A 19,033-nucleotide genomic window follows, 5' to 3' on the forward strand; every position below is an offset into this window, starting at 1 on the left:
ACAACATGACACAGTATGTCTCCAGCTGGGGTTTTAAAGTGTTGGGAGCACACTTTGGTCCACAGTAGAGTCTTCTGCTGGGCACACAGAGGAAACACTTCTGCCAAGCAGAGGAGGCAAAAATCAGACTCTCTCTTGGTGTGGAAGACTGTGCTCTTGGACAATGTTTACAATGAGCAATTCCAGCCCAATTTCTTATTTGTCTTTTTTCACAATATAGCCAAAATCATTTACACTACAAGACTTCCATACTTCATTACATTTCCTAGATTTGAAAAAGACGAATTGACTTGACAGGTAAGTTTTAAAACTGGAAATTGCAGAAAGAGAATACAAACAACTTCTTGTTACAACTCAAATGACCGTATTTGCAACTGATCTGCTTCCCAAAACTGTCATTTGCACTGTTGGCACACTTTACTTTTGAGGTTAACGTCAGCACAGGCATAGAAATGTAAGCCCTTGAGTTGGCTGAGATTAGGTCTGCAGATCAGTTTCTCCAAGCTACAAATGGAAATTTGCTTTAGCTCATGCAAAATGTGGCTCTGGGCCTGGTGGATGTTAATAGTAAGGTTGCAGTGACCTAACAGTCTTCATACCTGCAGTGTATGCGTGGATGCAAAGCTCTAAATTCCTGTGAGGGAAGGTGGTCTTCCTTGGGGCTCTGCTGGTGAGAGGGGCTCCACACCTCCCACATCATGCCTGGGAGCACGGCTTTAGCAGGAAAACCCAGTTGCCCGAGCAGAAGGGTGTCACTTTATCTCCCCCTCTCCAGTGGGAAGGTGTTGGGAAACCGTGTCTGTGGGAGCCCCTCCCTCCTCTTGGCTCTTGTTCTCTTTGTCCCTCCCTTACTGAAAGCTTTGGGGGTAAGAGGAGAAGTTTATTTGGGTTTAATTTCCTGCTGGTGTTAAACCACTACAACTTCTGTCTGTTATGCAAAAGTGTACTGAAGTTATGAGTCCGCTGTGGTATTGCTATGAAGGTGTGTAACAAGGAGTTGTGGCTTCAGATTGATAGTGGATTGCATGAGTTTTTAATAACAGATTTTGAAACTAATTCTTCTAACAACAGAAACAATTTGTATATTACTTTACTTAACAGCCAAAGTAACAGTTGGCAGAAGTCTCTCTTAGGAGATTACAGACATGTTTGCCAAAGATTATATATTTCCATTGGAGAAAACTTTTAGAGAGTTCATTGAAACACATTAAAAACAATGTGCATCAGAGATGATGATGATAAATATTTGCTGAAAACAAGTGTTTTCCAGCAATTTTATATAAATTAGCTTCACTTCTGGAAATGAAAATGTGTAGTCCAATGGAGTCTGAAAGAGGCAGGAATGTTCCCCTTATGCTTAAGGCAGTAGTACAAGTACACATGAACATCAAGCTTAAGTTTACTGAGACCCCTTTGTGATTATGACATCTGCTTCTGAGCTCAATGGGGGAATGTGAAAGATGCTTTAAGTCTAGCACACCACAAAGGAAAATATAAAACAATTGCACCTCTGTTCTCCTCATCAGATGCCTTATTTGGGTGTTTACAGATATATCCGTGGAAAATTCAGAGATCACACCCACACTGTGCAGCTGAATTTTGCTGGAGTTGGGCACAGGGTTGAACTGATGGTAGAAAGAGGTCGTTGGGACCATCATGTTTATCTAACAAGCACCCCATGCACTTACTTTGACCTGTGCTCTCCTTCTGTGCAATACCTGGCTCACCTGGTGCCACAAACAGTGTTTTTCACATGAGCGAAGTGATTGCTGCAGTGAGCAATTTAAAGCAGAAAGGTGGGTCTGGTGAAAGGGAATTGTGAAAATACTATGCTAGCATGGAAGACTGAACATTTAAATAACTGAACATCCTTACTGGAGAAGAATGTATAAAAGAAGGCAGAATTTCTCTCTGGTATGCTTTGCTTTGGTGGCTGTGGGAGTTCTGTAGAACATTTCTAGCCATGACAGTAAGAAACAGGACAGCTGCATGGTGCTAAGTCACAACTGGGGAGGTTGTTCTTCCTGTAACTCTCCTTTAACTTCTGCTGAGAAATCTTCTCCTTCTTTTGCTAAGTACAAACTTAGAGTATGTCTTGGAGAATGAATGGCAAATGGGAAGTCACATTGTAGCTTTGTATTTATCTAGTCATCTCTCTCCTGTAAACCCAAACTGACACCAGATTAGGTTCCTTTCTGTATTTTCCTGAGATGGCAGCAATAAGTACTTTGCAAAACATTTCTCAGGCAGGTATTATTACCTGGGATAAAAAGGTGGAAATCCTCCTCTTTTCAGTAGCGCTTGCAAGCTTTGTGCCTTGATTCAGTTTGTGAAGCTTACATGGAAACTGTGTTAATCCATCAGTTTAAACATCCATGCAGTTCCTTCCTGAGCCTCTATAAACAGGTTGATACTGCAGATGATGCCTTAAGCTTCCTCTGAAACCTGTACTGGTACGTGACTACCAGGTCTAGTAGCTGCAAGTAATATTTCCTTCTGACTGTGAGCAACTGAGGAAATTCGGCCCACCCTGTCTCATGTTAGTTTGGTTATGGTGACTTACCTCCTTCCATGTTTTCCAGGGTAATTGATACAACATTCTCCAGCTGCCAACACAATCACCAGAGGTCTGTAGAAAATTTTTATTTGAAGTGTTCTAGTTGTAGAGGGTGGTGGTTAATTTCTTAAGTATAACCAAATTTGAGTCTAATCCTAGCTGGTGTTATTGGGAAACACTTCTAAAGAAATATATTTCCTGCTTCTTCTGCAAATACATACCTTAGGAATGATGAAATAATCCATACTATAGGCTTAGGAGAGTAGGATATGTTTCTGCCCCACAACAATATGAAGGCCACCTACACTGGACTTCATTTGCACTGACATTTTGCCTTTGGCACAAAATTCCAGATTTGTACCCTTTGTTTTTCCAGTAATAAAAGTTTTGGCTTAGCAGTAATTGATTGCACTCAGCACTCTGCAGAGTACTTTTTTCTCACATTTGCAACCAATAGAAAGACCTAAAAATGATAAAAAGTTATAGGGCTTTGTAGGTGAACTTAGTATAACAGGATTCGCTGTTAACCTTCTCCCTGAGTGACTTAACTTGCTTAACTGATTGCTTCATCTATTTTGATTGTAAGCAGTCCTGTGTAGGGGGTCTGAAAGTGAAGCTGATTCATCTTTCATGTGGAACAGACTAGTCAAACCATACTTCTTTGTGGCCAGGCTAAAAAAGTTGATTTTGCAATGCAATGAGCAGCTCAAAAAGATGACTCAAAGAGTCATACATATACTGTCTTTTAACATCAGCAGTCTAGCCCCTCTAATGCAAGAGCCTTCCCCTCTCTTCCACGTTTCTCTGACAGCAGTTTTGAAAAGTACAACTTCATCTTCCCCTCCCTGTGCACCACACGCTGGTGTCTCACTTAGTCCTTACTCATGCAAATTCCAACCCTTTTCCCTAGCCCTCCAGCTTCAATTGTTGGGGTGCAGCAGCAGCACACTGACTTCCAATGCATATAGCCCAGAGCTTCTCCATGTGTGTTTCACTCAGCTGTGACCTTGCCTGAATCCATAGGGAAGATACCTCACCAAGCTGCATTCTGAATCCTGGATAGATACAGTGGAGTGTGTATTCACGAGCCTGGGCAGAGAGCCACCAGAAATGCCTATGCCATTGCAGCAGGTATTACAATTCTGCAGGAGGAGCATGTGTGGGCTCAGGCTGTCAGCATCTCTTTGCCGGGAAATCCATGTAAATGCAGCATGTCCAAGCATTCGCTCCTGTTCGAGACCCCTTATCACCCTGCCCTAAATTCTTCTTAGTCTTCCTCTCTGCCCAGGGTATGCAAGTGCATATTGGCACTGTAGGTGTCCTAGGCTTGATGACAGCTGGAGCCAGAGTTTGGCAAGGTGGTCCAGGTTTGCGTTGTCTCAGGACAGGCCGGTGAATTTTAAGATACATTCAACTGACTCAGCAACATAATTGCTTTCTGAAAACAATATTTTAATATGCATGTGCTGGATTTGGACCTCACCCAAAGTAGTCTGGATGGTGCAGAAACGCTAGGTCAGTTTATGCAAAACTGAACCAGGTCCACCGAGATCCTCATCTGTCTTTGAGGCAGCATAGCTGCTGGTCCCACTGCTCCTGTAAAGCTTGCTAGGATAAATGGTGTAGCCATACCAAGGAATACCATCCATTCCCTCCTATATACTGTGCATCTGACTTTTGATGACCCAAATTCTCCTACCTGCAAAGTCTGAGTGGTTTGTCTGTAACCCTTTTGGAAAGCAAGTACCTTAGGCATTGCTGAAAACTGATTTTCTTTCTCTTTTCCACCCACTGCCTTGTCTTCTGAGTCAGACAATACATGAAAATAAATGTGAGTGAATTTTTGGTGGGGTTTTTTTGGTGACAGTGGACTGAGTTTAACAAATAAAAAATCAAATAGAAATAAATTTTAATATTGTGCAGAATGCTTTTAGGTCACCTTCAAAGATACTGTAATGCTCCGTCTCCTCTGACGTAGCCAACAGCATGCTTCATATACTTTCTTTGGAGTTAAAACTCGGTCATTACTTCTCCATTTCATTGGCAAAGCTGGAATAATAGTGCAATTCAAATCGGGGCACCTGCTTTAAACAGTGATCCTGCTACACAGCATCTCTGCAATAAAAATTCATCTCTGCAATGAATTACGGAGGAACACAGCCAACAGAGGTTTAGGACCCGGAATTGGCTCCAGCATAGCCAGCTCTAAAAGCTTAACTGTTGCTCTCTATGAAGACCTGATCATTTAGGAAACTGGCTCCTTTCTAAACCTCCTGGCTCTGTCACGCATGTGACCTTTGGGAGTTTCTAAACTTGCAGTTTCATAACTTTCTCAGTCACTTGAATCTCAAAGGTTCTAAAACCCGTGACTCTCTTCATCTTACCCTTGTCTCCTCACCCTTTTAAGGTGAGAAAAATCATATATATCCACCTCAGGCTGCCTTTGAATGCCCTTGGCCACACCTTAAAATCATTTGCATGTAACCAATGATGTCTTGTGACTTTCCAAACTCAGAAGTCAGGTCAGCAACAAAACTTCCAAAGACAGTACAACCAGTAACACCCAATAAAAATAGCCGTATGAAACACTTTTTTATTTTTTTTAATGCATGCTGCTGCATGCCAGGGAGAAATAATTGGAAAAATGGCCTGCACCAAAGTGTTTGCTTCTTCCCTATCTTCTTCAGAAAATTTCTTCAAGAATTGAGTCTAGGTTCCAGTAGAATATTTCTCTAAACTGCAAGGTAATCTGTAATCTTGGTCTTGAGCAGCAAACTGGAGAGTTTGTCTATATTATGGATTTTGAAGACAAAATGAAAATTTTCATTCATTGCTTTATCCTCAAGATTAAGTTTCAGTAGTCTTCCTCTGAAGCTACAAAGATGGTTAGTATCCAGCTTCAGTTATTTCACTGTCAGGAGCTAAGCTTATCATGTTCCTTGCATGAATTACACTTTCTGTACACTTCTGACCTTGCAAAAACCTGAATTTTCTCCATTTCTGGAGTGAGTCAGGCCAGGATCTGTGCATCTTTTAAACACAGTTCTAAAAACTGTAGAATGAAGCTCTGCTCCTAGTAGCATTCACAAAACAAACCAAGGCATTAATAAAAGTGAAATAACAGAAACGATGCACACTTGTAACATTTGGTTAACCATTTTTTTTAATCCCCAAATTGCCATCTAGAATTTTTTCAGTTAGTAGCACAGGATTTATAAGAAAGGAATCCAAAGCTATCCTGTGACTGTGATTCACTTTCCTGAGCCTATTACCATGAAAGCAGTAAATGATGCAATAGGCTATGACTGCTAGTCAAAGGTTCATCAAAGAGTCCACTAAGTAATTTATACTCCCAAGTCTGCATTTTACAGTAATTGGAAGCAAGCAACTCTGAGAAACATGCTGTTGGGAAGGGAAAAATAAAAAGAAAGTAAAAGGAGTAGTTAATCAGTGTTGGTAAGTTGATGGCACATCTCAAGTGCACATGCAGCATTTGGGGAGGTGGGCAGGTGAGGAAAACTTTTCTGATAGAAACCCAGGAAGTTTTATGGTATGAAAAAGACCCCTCCACTTACCAGAATCTGACAGACGTAGTAAACATGTCCACAGCTGGAGGCTGAAGTATGATAGTGGCCATTAATTGACAGAGGTAAATACAGGCTGCACTGAGCTGGGCTCTGCACTGAGCCATTTGGAGCAGCAGTGGGAGATGCTGAACACAGTTTGTCAGAAGCAGAATATCAAAACACAGACAGCTCAGGTAGAACTGCTCAGAAATCATACTTCTCATTGAGGACTAGACTTTAAAAGAATGGTTAACTATGGACCCCAGCAATAGCTGGGACCTGGGGAAAGATTTAATCAAGCAGGGGTAAAATAGGCAAAGAAGGGCAGGAGGAAACAGCAACTAGCATTTTAAGAAGATCTTGTTTAAATCCTTTGCAGCATACACAGGCCAGAGGTATTGTGCAAAGCTGCTTGCATAGCGTGCCGTACCAAGACTGTGCAGCTATCAGGGAGTGATGCTGAGATTTTAAATAAGCAGCACCAGCAGAGACCCTGTGTGATGAGGGGAGATTTAATGTAAAGAACCATTATTGCAGTACAAGTTCTAATGTAGTGTCCTCTCTGCAGCACAGCATTAACTGGAGAATTCCTGATGACAGACTCACATTTGCTCTTTTGGTTTCCATTATGAAAAACCACAAAGGAAAAGCTATGTAGCAAACTGTTTTGGTCTTGCCATTTGTTAAAATGAATGCAGATCCCTCTGCTGCACAGGGATCATGTCTGCAATAAAAAAACCCCCACATATATATTCCTGCAGCATCTAAGAAATTCCCCTGAAGTCAAACAGGAGGTTCCCAGAACCTCAGAAGGCAGGCGTTGCCTCTCCTCAATTCTGACTGTAAAGAAAAGAGAAGTTTTGATACCCTTCAGCAACAGAATGTGATCAAAAAGGACGCAACAAGCAACAGTTTATTTGTAGAAAAATCCTTTAAAATTTACTACAATGTAAGATTAAGGAAAAAATAGTCTTAATATATATACATACAATATATATAAACAAACACATATCGCACCATGAAAATTACATGCTTTTCAGAACAGAGAATGGGTCATATTCCCTCATATCAATTTTAAAGTTATCACTGCAAGAAACCTTGCTTCCTTTTTTTTTTTTTTTATCCCCATCAAAGTTTTCAAGTACAGGAAGTAAGTAATGCAGGATCTAATAGTAGAAAACCTTTGTTATACACAAATTACAACTGACAGCTAGACAATATTATTCTGCAGTATCCAACACTTGTGTGTTTTGAACTCTATTATAATGATATGAACTTTTACCTGAGGTGCATGGAAATAACGAAGCATGATAATTGGCAAGTTTAAGAGATTTTCACATTATGATTTGACTGTAATTGAAGTTGATTAGGTATCACATCTATACCTATAGTACTGGCACAAGAATGCTCTGCGTGAGTCATCACCAATGACTTAGAAGTGCAGGAAAAATTAACAGGCAAGCACCACTTGCAATGATAAGCATGCAGACAATTTAAGTGAAACAGAGGTAGCATGTTCTTGTAACTCCAGCAGGGTCATTCAAATCAACTGCACTCTCCCTTCTGCAAAAGGCACTCACTTTTTCAGCTAAAAACGATGCGCTTAAGTTTGGTCAGACTGACCACAAATGGTGGATTTCTCTCCTTACAAATATAAAAAAATGTTAAGCAGAGGACACAGTGAAAAGAAAAAAAAATAGGATGTAAGAAACACACATATAAGGTACTATGTGCTATTCCTCTCTCCCAACTTTTTATGGGGAGAATTATATAAAACAGTTGCAGTACGTAATCCAAAAGTTAAGACTTTCCAGTTGAAATGGCAGTATTAAGCAGCACATTCTCAATCAGAAATAGTTTTAAACCACCAGAAGTACACCAGTCTTTTTAATAAAGAGCAACAATTCACAGTTAGGAGTAGAAAGTTTATGCACAAAAAAGGTGGTGCCAGAGAAGGATCCTCTGATGCAAAAGCTCATATATTTGTATGCACTGTAACTTCTATACTGTATCTTTTTTCCTTTCTTCACCTTGAAATGATGCCCATGCAAAACACCTCCTCTTACCGTGACACTACAGAACTAATTGAGTTATAAGATGTGCCACTGTTGCAACTGGAGGCGTAAGCCTCTTGACCATTAGCATCCAAATTAATTTTGAATACTGAAGATGCCTTCAGTAAGAAATCTGCTGCATCTCTGCGACCTAATTCCCTCAGCTTAGACATTAGTATGCCTACAGTGCTGTCAGGTGCATTACTCCATTCCTGCAGAAGAGCATGAACTGGGCTTGAGAGAAAGTAATTTTGTGTTCCATTATTTGTATTGTACTTTGCAACAAGATCAGGGAGGCCCAGGTTCATGGCAAGAAGGCACCAGTCTTTGCCCATTGGATCAGGTGGATCCAAAAGTCGACTTAGTTTTCTCCTGGTAAGTAGATTCAGATCAGAAACATGAATATCCATTCCTAGGCTTCCCTGGGAGTAAACATCAAGACACCCAAAACACAGTATACTGCTAAAGCTCTCTTTATATCCCCCCATAGTGTTAGTTAGCGATGTCTCCTTTTGACTCTGTGCACGGAAAAAGTCTCTAGGCTGGTAGACCATTACTGGTTCATGATGTTCCCTCAGCTGCTGAGGACTAAGGTAGTATTTCCCAGTCAGAAGACCTGGTAAGGTCGTGGCTATTAAGTTATCAATGGTGCTGCACACAGAATCCAGAAGTAAACAGCACTTGATCTTCTCTGTTTCCAGTCCTCTAACTTGAACCTCTATACCCTGCCCGTGGTTGACCAGCAGCACTAAAAGCTCAGCTCCACGATTCATAATCTTTGATCCATTTACCCAGAGACGTATATCAGCATCTCCCTCTGTGCTCTGCTGATGAATCCACCTGCAGAGATTCACCTGAACTTTATGAAAAATTCCACAAGGAAAGGGGGCAAGATGTTCCACAGGAACGATTCTAACACCACCATAAATCAGCACTTCATCCTCCTCATCTGTCCAAGACCTGTGGAGATTGTCAGTCTTTATGAGAGCAGGAATATCCACCATTGCTCCACTGCTAAGGTCCCTTGCACAAATATCCATGGCATCCAAAATCTGTATCAGTTCTTCCACGTCACTATCTATCACCAAACGTTGGATGTCCTCTATGGTGTACCGACCTCTATAGTGATGGAGGGCTTTTGGGTTCTCCACTGACAAGATTTTTCCAAGGACATTAGAACAGAGCCAGCGAGGATCCAGAAGCACAACATCTTGGACAGTTTCACTCTGCATAATGTTAATCTGTTTATAAATATGAAAGTTACTGTTTACATCTTGTGAAGATGATAGCCTACATTCTCGCCTTCCTAATAGACTGACCTGACAATTTAATTAACACTGCTCACAGGAAAAAAACAGTGCATTTAAATATAGCAAGTACTCAGAACAAAAACCAGACCTTGTTATATTCCACTACAAATGAAATTATTAGAGCCCAATAGCTGAAAGCCTAGTCATGCCCTGAAAATCTGTTTAGGCAAAGGTGATATCCTACTTCAATTTCTAAAGGACACATATTAATCTCTCATATGCAGTGAACACTTTGTTGAAGGTGATAACACAGTGATCCTTTCTGGGTATTTTATCTTCTTACAATTATAGCAATAAACTGTAATTCCTCCTGTCTCAAAGAGATTAAGTTGAACAAAATAGAAACCACAAGACATAATGATAGCAGAAAATGTAAGTAAGTACTCTCTACTTCTTACGATGTCTGAAGAGGAAGAGGAAGAAACCAAACAACTTTAGACATTTGCTTAAACTCATAAAGCAATATTCTACTACAACAATGTTTTGCAAATAAAGACATGGAATTTAGATAAAAATACTTACTTCTCCTATGCTATGCAACTGCTGTGCAATATGCCGTAGGTCATTTTCACTTGCTAGGGGATTAAGATGTTCCTGTACATCATACACAAACTGCTGCAAGGACATCAGCTGGTTGGGTCCATTAATTTTTCTCCAGGAAGGCAGTGTGGAGATTATTTTTTCACACAGGTGAGTCATAGGTGGGCAAGCCTTAGAAAAGCACAAGAAGCATCCATTTAAAAATAGTGGTAATAATTTTTTTTCTGGAGGTCTAATGCATTCATAATGACTATTCAGATCCAAAGAGTTCCCTTTGTGCTGGATCCTTACTCTTTCATTTAGCATTCACTTGCCGTAAGATCTATCTACCTTTTCATAAAACAGTGAATTGCAGAAACCAGTTTTTCACTGAAATAAGTAAATTTTCCAAATATCACCATGAGTTGCTGTCATGCATCTGTAAGTTAATGCTTATTTCTAGAATTTTCAGAATTTATTTAGAATCTGTATTCATCAATATCTTTACAGGACCAATTTACTTCAAAAGGTGAAACAGGAGAGTAGTAAATAAGAAGCAAAAATGGTACTTTGATGTACTGATTGCCTTAGACTTTACTGATGCCTTCTTGCTGTATTGTCAAGCCACAGCCTCCACTTCTTGTGCAGTAAACCCCTTCGGATTTCAAACTAGTGACCATAGCTATAGTAAATCTTTCTTAGAGAAGAAAAACTTACAAAATCGAGAGACCATCAGGAATGTAAAATAGTTGAATTTTACATGAATCCAAATATTTTCCTCAACCCACAGAATTAACTCAGTAATATATCCACTTTTAATCAATTACAAAACAATACTTTCAACAGTAGCTGCAGAAAATCTTGTTGGTGTGTAATATAATATTAATACATTTAGCACAGGTACAAAAAAATGACTTGGTCCCCCTTAGTATGGAAGTCTCCATGGATTCATGGTGATAACATCAAACCATGGCTACACTTTACTTTTAGTCTCATATGCATATACCTACCCATACAGATACATCTGCAAGCAATATTTTTCAATTTAAAGATGTAGTAAAACTTTAATACCTATTCAGTTTACATATCCATATTTGGAATAATTTTTCTAACAGTTGAGAAAACTGTTCTACTCTGGTGGGATTTTAGTGAAAAAACTTATTTTCCTGGAATATATTTATAATATATTTCTCTGTTTCTCTATGATACTATGCTGATTTAAAAAAAAAAACAAAAAACAAAAAGGGGGAGCCAATGCTGGAAGGAATCCAGTCACTGCTGATCAAAAAACAAAATTATGACTTTAAACTGAAATCTTAAATAGTTTCCTTTCAACAGAGAGTATTTTGGTCATCTGCTCTGAACAGCTGCTATTTTGAAAATACTGACTGAATCTTTTACGTCAAGGGTTTGTTTATCACAAGACCTGTCAAGTGTGCTGTTAGAACATTGGAACAACAGTGGTTTCTGTATACTTCATTATTCTAAGTTTGAAATTTACAGTAGATTATTACACAAGAAGTTCATATTTTGGCTGATCCAACCCAGACCATTAGACACTACTTACAGAAACTATCTGGCTTCTTATTTCTTGCAAGTGATTTCGGAGAAGCTTCATGTCTTTAGACCCAGATGCTCCAGCATCCAGGACAAATAACTTTTCTGAAATTTGCAAATCATTTCCAAATCTAAAGGAAAAGAATTATAATTAACTTAGCCCCAAATCCAGTTTATTTCTTAATACAATTGTACTTCAGTCTTAAACTGTACTAGAGTTGTTTTTCCTCAAGTTTCAGTTTTCCTGAAGTTTAAGTAATGACTATGCTGAGATATTTTATAAGCACAGACATTATAGCTGCTGTATAATTTTCTTGAAAATAATCAGAGATATTGAGAGAAAATCGTTTTCTCTCAGGATGAAGAGAGAATATGCGTAAAAAAGTTGTAACTGGATCACATGACTTGTAATTGCAAAACAAAACCTTTTACTAGAGAAGAGATTACAAGAATTTATTATTTTTAAGGTCTTAATGTCTGTTGCTTGCTTTCTTCTCACTTTAAACAGTTCAGCAGTCATTCCTGTTGACAACTCTCTTTCTCACTTCCTTTTGACTTTCCAACCACACAAACCTGTTTGCCTAGCTCTGGACAGATTTGCATTTAAAAGGATTCCAACACAAAGGATGACACACAGGTATTTTTCTATTGGTTTATTTCAATTGATTAAGATACTGCCCCCTACTTCCACCACTACTGTGCTGGAATTCCTACATCTGTTTCTTGTACAGCCCAGACAAGTGTCTATACTCGCAGGTATGGATGATTTCTCGTGCCCAGTGTCTCCCACTTACATGCTCACTCTGAATAGAAGGTATTGTTACTATAAACAATAATATGTTTATGGAAAATTCCCTCTTACCATCTACCATTAGCATGTGCTCCAGACATTTGCCAAAGAATTCTAGAAGTTTTGATAACTTCTAAGCACCTCTTGGATGATTTTATCACCTGTGTGACTACACAACGTCCAGCTTTTTGCAAACTGAGTGGGGAGTACTTCCAGGCCCCATTTAAGTTTCTTTCATACCTATCCTAAATCAGCAAGGAGCTAAGGATAGTTGTCTAGAAAAGTTTCCTCTTTTGCATCCCGAGTTTCTATCTGCAGATGGCCTGCTTTTCTGACACCAGTGCAAAACCCGAGAACCAAGATGTTAGAAAGTTGGAATGAGTCTTTGGATGTAGCCCAGTGTTTACAGGGTGAGACTGCCTACACCACAATAAATTTTGACACCACTTGGCTCATTTTAGCTCACTTAGGGCAGCTTACTCACTGTAAATCCGGTAAACATTTCAACTTTAGCACAACATATGCTTCCTGAACATATTCAAAATATCATATTTTCATATAAGCCATATAAAAACCCATTACCTATTCCAATGCATTTTAGTATTTTTCTTTTCAATTAGCATGTTTAAACGCTATGTATAAATATACTTCCCGCTTACCTGTTCCTGATTTCTTTCAACAAGGAGATGTCTTTGTCATACCAGAACTCTCCCCCTACAGGCCGAGGCAGATTAACTATATCAGCATGTGTGGCAACCAAAACAACATGCAGGGGACTTTTCAGCTTTCCACCAAATGCTAGAAGAAAAATAAAGAGGACTCCCTCACTATGAGGCATGCCTATGGAGACGGCTGATACTGAGCCAGAAAAGAAGAAATACATTTTACATTCTTCATACCAACCACTTTGTGGTGATTTACCAACTCAAAGTACAGCCAGTAACAGTGTAACTGCTCTGGCAATTACCTGCTTATAGGATTGTCTATATAAGGCCCATTTTTAATAGCTACACTATTTGAATAACATCAGATACATTTATATTCTGTTACTTTATTGGTTTAACAAAAACAGTAATCAGTAGCACTAATGATACAGCTACTAACTACAAACTATGACAGTGTGACGAAAGAATAATTAGAAATCACAGCTTCTTGAAAGGGTTTTGCATAATCTTTGGATAATCGTTAATATTACAGGTGCAGAATACAGGATTGTAAGAACAAAAAATGTCTACAACATTCATATGTTGATATGAATGCTATTTTGCAGTACTTACACAAACAATGATCTCTCACTTAGGTGAGAGTTAAGTAGGAAAGCCTGGCAGAAGCCATGAAAAAGAATGAGAAAGAAAGAAAGATACAAATGGCATGAATGAGGTGACAGTACAGGACACAGAGTTTTCAATCTTTTCTCAAACTCATATTCCAGAAGGGAGAAGACATCATTAAGCTATTTTTAAAAGAGACAGTACACCAAATCCTGCCCTTTTAGTCTTAAAAAAGTTCCACGGGAGAAATATGCTTACATTACTGCTCTCAGTTCTCATAAACTAAGAGCTACATAATCTTGATTAATTCATAAAAAGCCACATCTCCCCAAATCTCTCCATAACACTTCCAGGCAAGTATTTTGTAATTTTTTTTTTTTTTAATTGGCAGCTAAGGACTTAGACAAAATAACTGGAAGGAAATTCCAAGAGTTTTAACTTTTTTGCAAATATCCATAACTTGAGAGATTTGTAACAATACAGAGACGAATGGGAACCCAGACTGACCCGTTAAGTGAAGTATCTAAATAATGCAAAAGGAAAAAATCAGCTGAGACTGAGGAGCTGTGAAAATCTTTCAGCAGTTGCAAATCAGCTGTATTTGCAGCTTTATCACCTTCTTGCAAATTTCTGAGCTTTAACTTTCACAGCTAATTTACTGTTGGTTAGATCCAAATGCTGATATTACTAACACTGTAATTTGATCTAAAATAGGAAATAAAAGAACTCAGATTCCTGAACTGAAAACCAAGAGCTGGCCTTGGCTCACTGTCTGGCTGAGATAATGCATACAGAAATTACCAGAACAGAGAAAGAGAGAGAAAACAACTCTTTGCACAACGTTAAGTATTTAATACATTTGTCTGGTGAATCCCTAGCATTGTTACAACTGTCCTTGAGTGCTGAGTTAGATCCACTGTCTGCAGAAATCTTTCAGATCACTGAACCAAGACACGTGTCAGAGCTTGGTTAGTCCAAGAAACTGTCACGGTCTGCAGACCAATACTCAGCTACAAATAAAAACAAGTTATGTTACTATATATACATCTAGACTACCAGACCTTGTTAAGTTTGCCCACCAAGTAACTTTCAGTAAGCCTGAATAAAAAACAAATAAAATTCCTTAAAACTTGTGCAAAATTGGAGCATATGTGAAATTTACACGAAAGACTGATTTCTATGCATCAGCACCAAATAGTTATCTTATTTGAAGTCCAAGTAGAACTTCAGTTATACACATGAAAGTTGCACGTACTGAGGGGTAATGCTGTTCCATAAAACTGTTCTGTCCTGTTGTCCCTGACAAGATTAATTTATGCTGAAAATATTGTTTATTGAGGCTAGGTATAAGAGGAATTTAAGCAATATGTCGAAACTTGGTTTTGAATGGTTCCAGCTCTCTGAAGCACTCTTGACAGCTTATCTGACATACAACTTCATCTGCCATGTACAGATGTAAATCCTAGTGCCACAGATATTGCATTGTATTTTGTGACACTTTTTAATTGAACTAAGTGGTGTGTGAAACTCTTCTGGCTTCTTCCACACATAAAATTCCCTTTTGCCAAGAAACCTAATGTGAAGTTTGTTGAATACATGGGGATGAAGACAGCCAACACGGATGTTGTAGAAAGTTGCAGAGAAATACAAGAAACTTTATTCTACAGATCTCTAATACTTCATTAACAAGCACAAGAACATACCTATTGGCTCCTCAACTGGGACCAATGATTTCAGGAAATTGAGCCAGAAGGTCACTTGGTTTAACTGTATTTCATAAGGCTCCTCAAGACTAAAAAGCACTATGTGAATTGCAGTGTGATCATTTGCAGCAAAATAATCATAACAGCAGAAGTACACAGGATTCCCAGAGAATTCCCAGATGCTGAAATCACCAACTCCTGAAAAACAGACAAACAGATAAAGAGATCACACTTCATCAATAAACATGAAACATCTTCTGGCCATGGAAATACAAACAAAACATTTAATCTGATTTAAACTTTCACAAACATAAACTGTATGCATGTGAGAAAGCAAGACTGAAAATGCAATCATGAACAAAGGGAACGAGTTTCAGTCAGTTTCAGAGGCTTAGCAGTTAGACCCTCAAATCGGTTCCTTTCTCACATTCCTTCTCTAGGACATTTAGCTGGATGCTACATATAAGTACCTGTGTTAAATGAATGCAGTCTTATTAAATGCAATTAAATTGAGTCTTGCCTTGAACAACAGCAGCAGATCTTATAATTGTCTTGAAAACCAAGAAAAACGGCTCCCATTATTTTCATGTTCACTTCAGAAAAGCTTAATATTTTTATTAATTATTCTTCTTAATATGCCACCACTGATTTTAAAAACCACTGAAGCACATTCTAAAGAGAAGCTACTTAGCTTTACAGAATTGTATTATTCATATAGTGTTAGTAAATCAGGGATGTTAAGGGTTCCAAGAGCTCCATGCTTCTTTTTGCCATTTCCTTTAGCTTTGGGTGAGAAAAGTGTTACTAAGTTGCACTTCCCAGATGCTCCATCTGATTAGGGTGATACCTGCCGCACTTGTACTACTTCTAATTGAATAAATGGTGAATAAGATGAACCTCAGACTTCTAGAAGGAGAGAAGTCAAAACACTCCAACCTGCTGTTATGGATGCAGCTACTCAGAGTTCACCTGGTGCACACTTTGTTCTGTATCAAGACAGTACAGAGAAAGAAAAGAAAATCCTTCTGACAGCCCATGGCACAACTCTGTTTCCCTGCAGAACTTGACTGGTCTTCAAATTACACTGAAGGGAGAAATTAGCCTGCACAAAAAAAAAGCTTTAGCTACTTGGAAAACTCTTCAGCATCTAGGATAAATGTTTTGGCACTGCATTTGTTATTATGCTCTCATAAGCAGGTTTCTGTCTCCAAAGTAAAGTCTTGATTAATATTATCTAAACTTCAAAATTGCAGCTGCTAAGGCACACTATGAAGAAGAGACCTGACCACCTATGTAATGGCACTTAATATGGCTGGTGGAGTAAAAGTACAATTTGCACGGTCTCAGAGCCAAAAGCCTTGTATGTACTTATGACACCTTCTGTGATTGACCCCTCTTACTGCTAACTGGCTTCAACTGCAGAGCAGTTAGTTTCCTTGCAAAAAAAGAAATTAAATCAGAAGCTCCACTCATAACGACTGATGAACTGCAGGGGTCACCAGATATTCTCCAGTCCTGACATGGATTGGAAACAGTATTTCCTTCACATTGCTGGGAATCTACTTAAATGGTGAGGACTAAATGGGACCAGACTAAATCCGATAAAATCCCCAGATGACATATATTATAGGTGAAGAAGCCTTCATACTAGTAACTACTTTGCCGACATGCTCCTGTCATACCAAATCCCTCTTTTCCACTGTCCCACTTACTCACCTCAAAAATGTTTCTATGTAATATCTTAAAGATCTGACATGAGTGATTAAAATGTTTATTATGACAACTACAATAATTCAGGCAGATTTACTTTCTCAAAGAAATTAAATCCCACCAGTGTTGGACTGTCAAACACAGTCACTACTATAACAAGTCAGACTTCCCCCTGCATTTTTATTTTAAAAAACAAATTAAATGACATTAACTGTCCTGCAGCATTAAGGCACCCCAGCTCAGGGCTCTTCTTACCATGTAAGCAGGCATTCTGGATGTCAATGGCCTTTGTCGACTGGTCATCAGAAGAGAAGTGAGAGTGATGAGCAGGTGATACGAAAGTTTCTAATACTCCTTTGGTCAGGCCAGGCTCAAACATCATACTACGGCTTCTCACGCTGACATTTTCACAACCAGGATAAAGATTCGTAATACTTACTGAAACTGGGTCAGGGAAAGGAAAATGAGATTACAAGCCATGTGAAAATCACAACAAGATCACTTCAAAACAAGTATGCAAGCCATAAAAGATTAAAAAGCCCAAAGTGCTCTTCAAAGAAAGGAAATGCCTATGAAGCTGTGGGTGTACACAACTACATTCTTATTCTGAATGATTAAGAGTAAGATATTAGAATGATCCTATAAAGCACTTATGTCCATTAGCAGATATACCTCTGAGAGGGAGGCATAGAAGAAGACTGAAATTTATGTACATGAAAGGTTTGAATAGTTAAAGTTCTATGTTGCAAGGATATACCGCCTTTTTTTTTTTTAAAGCTAAGGGCTACAATTTCATTGCATGATTTATTATTATTGACATGGAAATGTCACATATTCATACTATGGATTCCTGTAAGAAATGATAAAAAATATCACTGTATAACAAGCGTTATGCAAGAATCTGGGATGCTGGGGGAGAAAAGCAGGCCCCTTGCCAAAATTATTTTACTCACAAGCAATCTTTAAGTTTCTTGTTTATTCAGATTCCCAGAGTGCAAATGACAAACAAAAAGGCTTTTTAACTGACTTGCACCATCTAGTGGATAAATATTTCTTTCGTCTACTAGTTGGCAAATTCTAATATTTGGGTTTTACAATAGAAAAAATTACTTGTTAGCTGTAAAACTACGCTTTCATGTTTGATCTCCTAGTGTAAAATTTAAATCTTTTGGCTCTTGTTAAATAAATATTTAGTGAATTTGCACACTTATTTTTACAGAATTTAAACAAACACATAAACAAACAAATCATGTGACCAAGTATAGACCAAATGATGCTGATTTAAATATTTATCTGATTATGTCACTCAGCCCATAATATAATTTACATGCTATATAATGATTTACTTCCCCAAAAAACCCCCATATATTGAAAGAAACAAAACTTGAACTTCCAAATGCTAAAATAACACCATAGTAGCTTTGTATGTACAGAACTGCACATCTTTCTGGCTTTATATTTAGGTAGATAAGCTCTTTTGAAGGGCATGCTACAAATTCACCTTTATTTCTACACTGATTTTCCAGTGTGACTGGCAGTCTTTCTGATTTTATGATAGTGTAAGCACATAACACCTCTTCTTTGGTTCTGTTACGAACCAACACAAAAAAAAATCTATCTTCAGTCAAAATCTTGTACTGCCTCCAGGAACTGATATTCCTTGAGTGATTTATTGCCCTTTGTATAGCACTGTAAATTAAGATAAATACATAAAGAACTTTTGATTGATTAATTTAATCAAGCTCTTTTGTTCTGTTGTCACAGATGTGAGGCCCTTGTGTTAAGTAGACATCAAATGCAGTGACAATCTCTGTGGCATGGATCTTCCCTTGTTAAGCCGCTCTGTGAATGCTCGATAGCTTTCTCAGTGAATAGAGATAAAGTAGAGATGAATGCTACTACTAGCACTGTTCTAATATTACTTTAAAATTATGAACAAAATCTAAACTTGCAAGTATTATCCAAAAGTTTGTTTTTTTCAAAAAAAAGACAAACC

The 19,033-nt window shown here is 38.3% G+C and overlaps 1 protein-coding gene across 1 annotated transcript in view; it reads right to left on the minus strand.

The window, feature by feature from the left end:
• Positions 1-7,397: 7,397 nt before the first annotated feature.
• DAPK1 (death associated protein kinase 1) overlaps positions 7,398-19,033 on the minus strand; it is an 82,520-nt gene continuing 70,884 nt past the window's right edge. The window contains exons 20-25 of the mRNA XM_014869135.2: positions 17,293-17,481; positions 15,328-15,525; positions 13,013-13,151; positions 11,574-11,694; positions 10,010-10,198; positions 7,398-9,418 (exon numbers count right to left, since the gene is read on the minus strand). Coding sequence (XP_014724621.1) covers positions 8,186-9,418; positions 10,010-10,198; positions 11,574-11,694; positions 13,013-13,151; positions 15,328-15,525; positions 17,293-17,481 — 2,069 coding nt within the window. The 3' untranslated portion in view covers positions 7,398-8,185. The remainder of the gene's footprint in view (positions 9,419-10,009; positions 10,199-11,573; positions 11,695-13,012; positions 13,152-15,327; positions 15,526-17,292; positions 17,482-19,033) is intronic.

This window comes from Sturnus vulgaris, chromosome Z (genome assembly GCF_052056855.1).
Source record: "Sturnus vulgaris isolate bStuVul1 chromosome Z, bStuVul1.hap1, whole genome shotgun sequence".
Classification (NCBI taxonomy): domain Eukaryota; kingdom Metazoa; phylum Chordata; class Aves; order Passeriformes; family Sturnidae; genus Sturnus; species Sturnus vulgaris.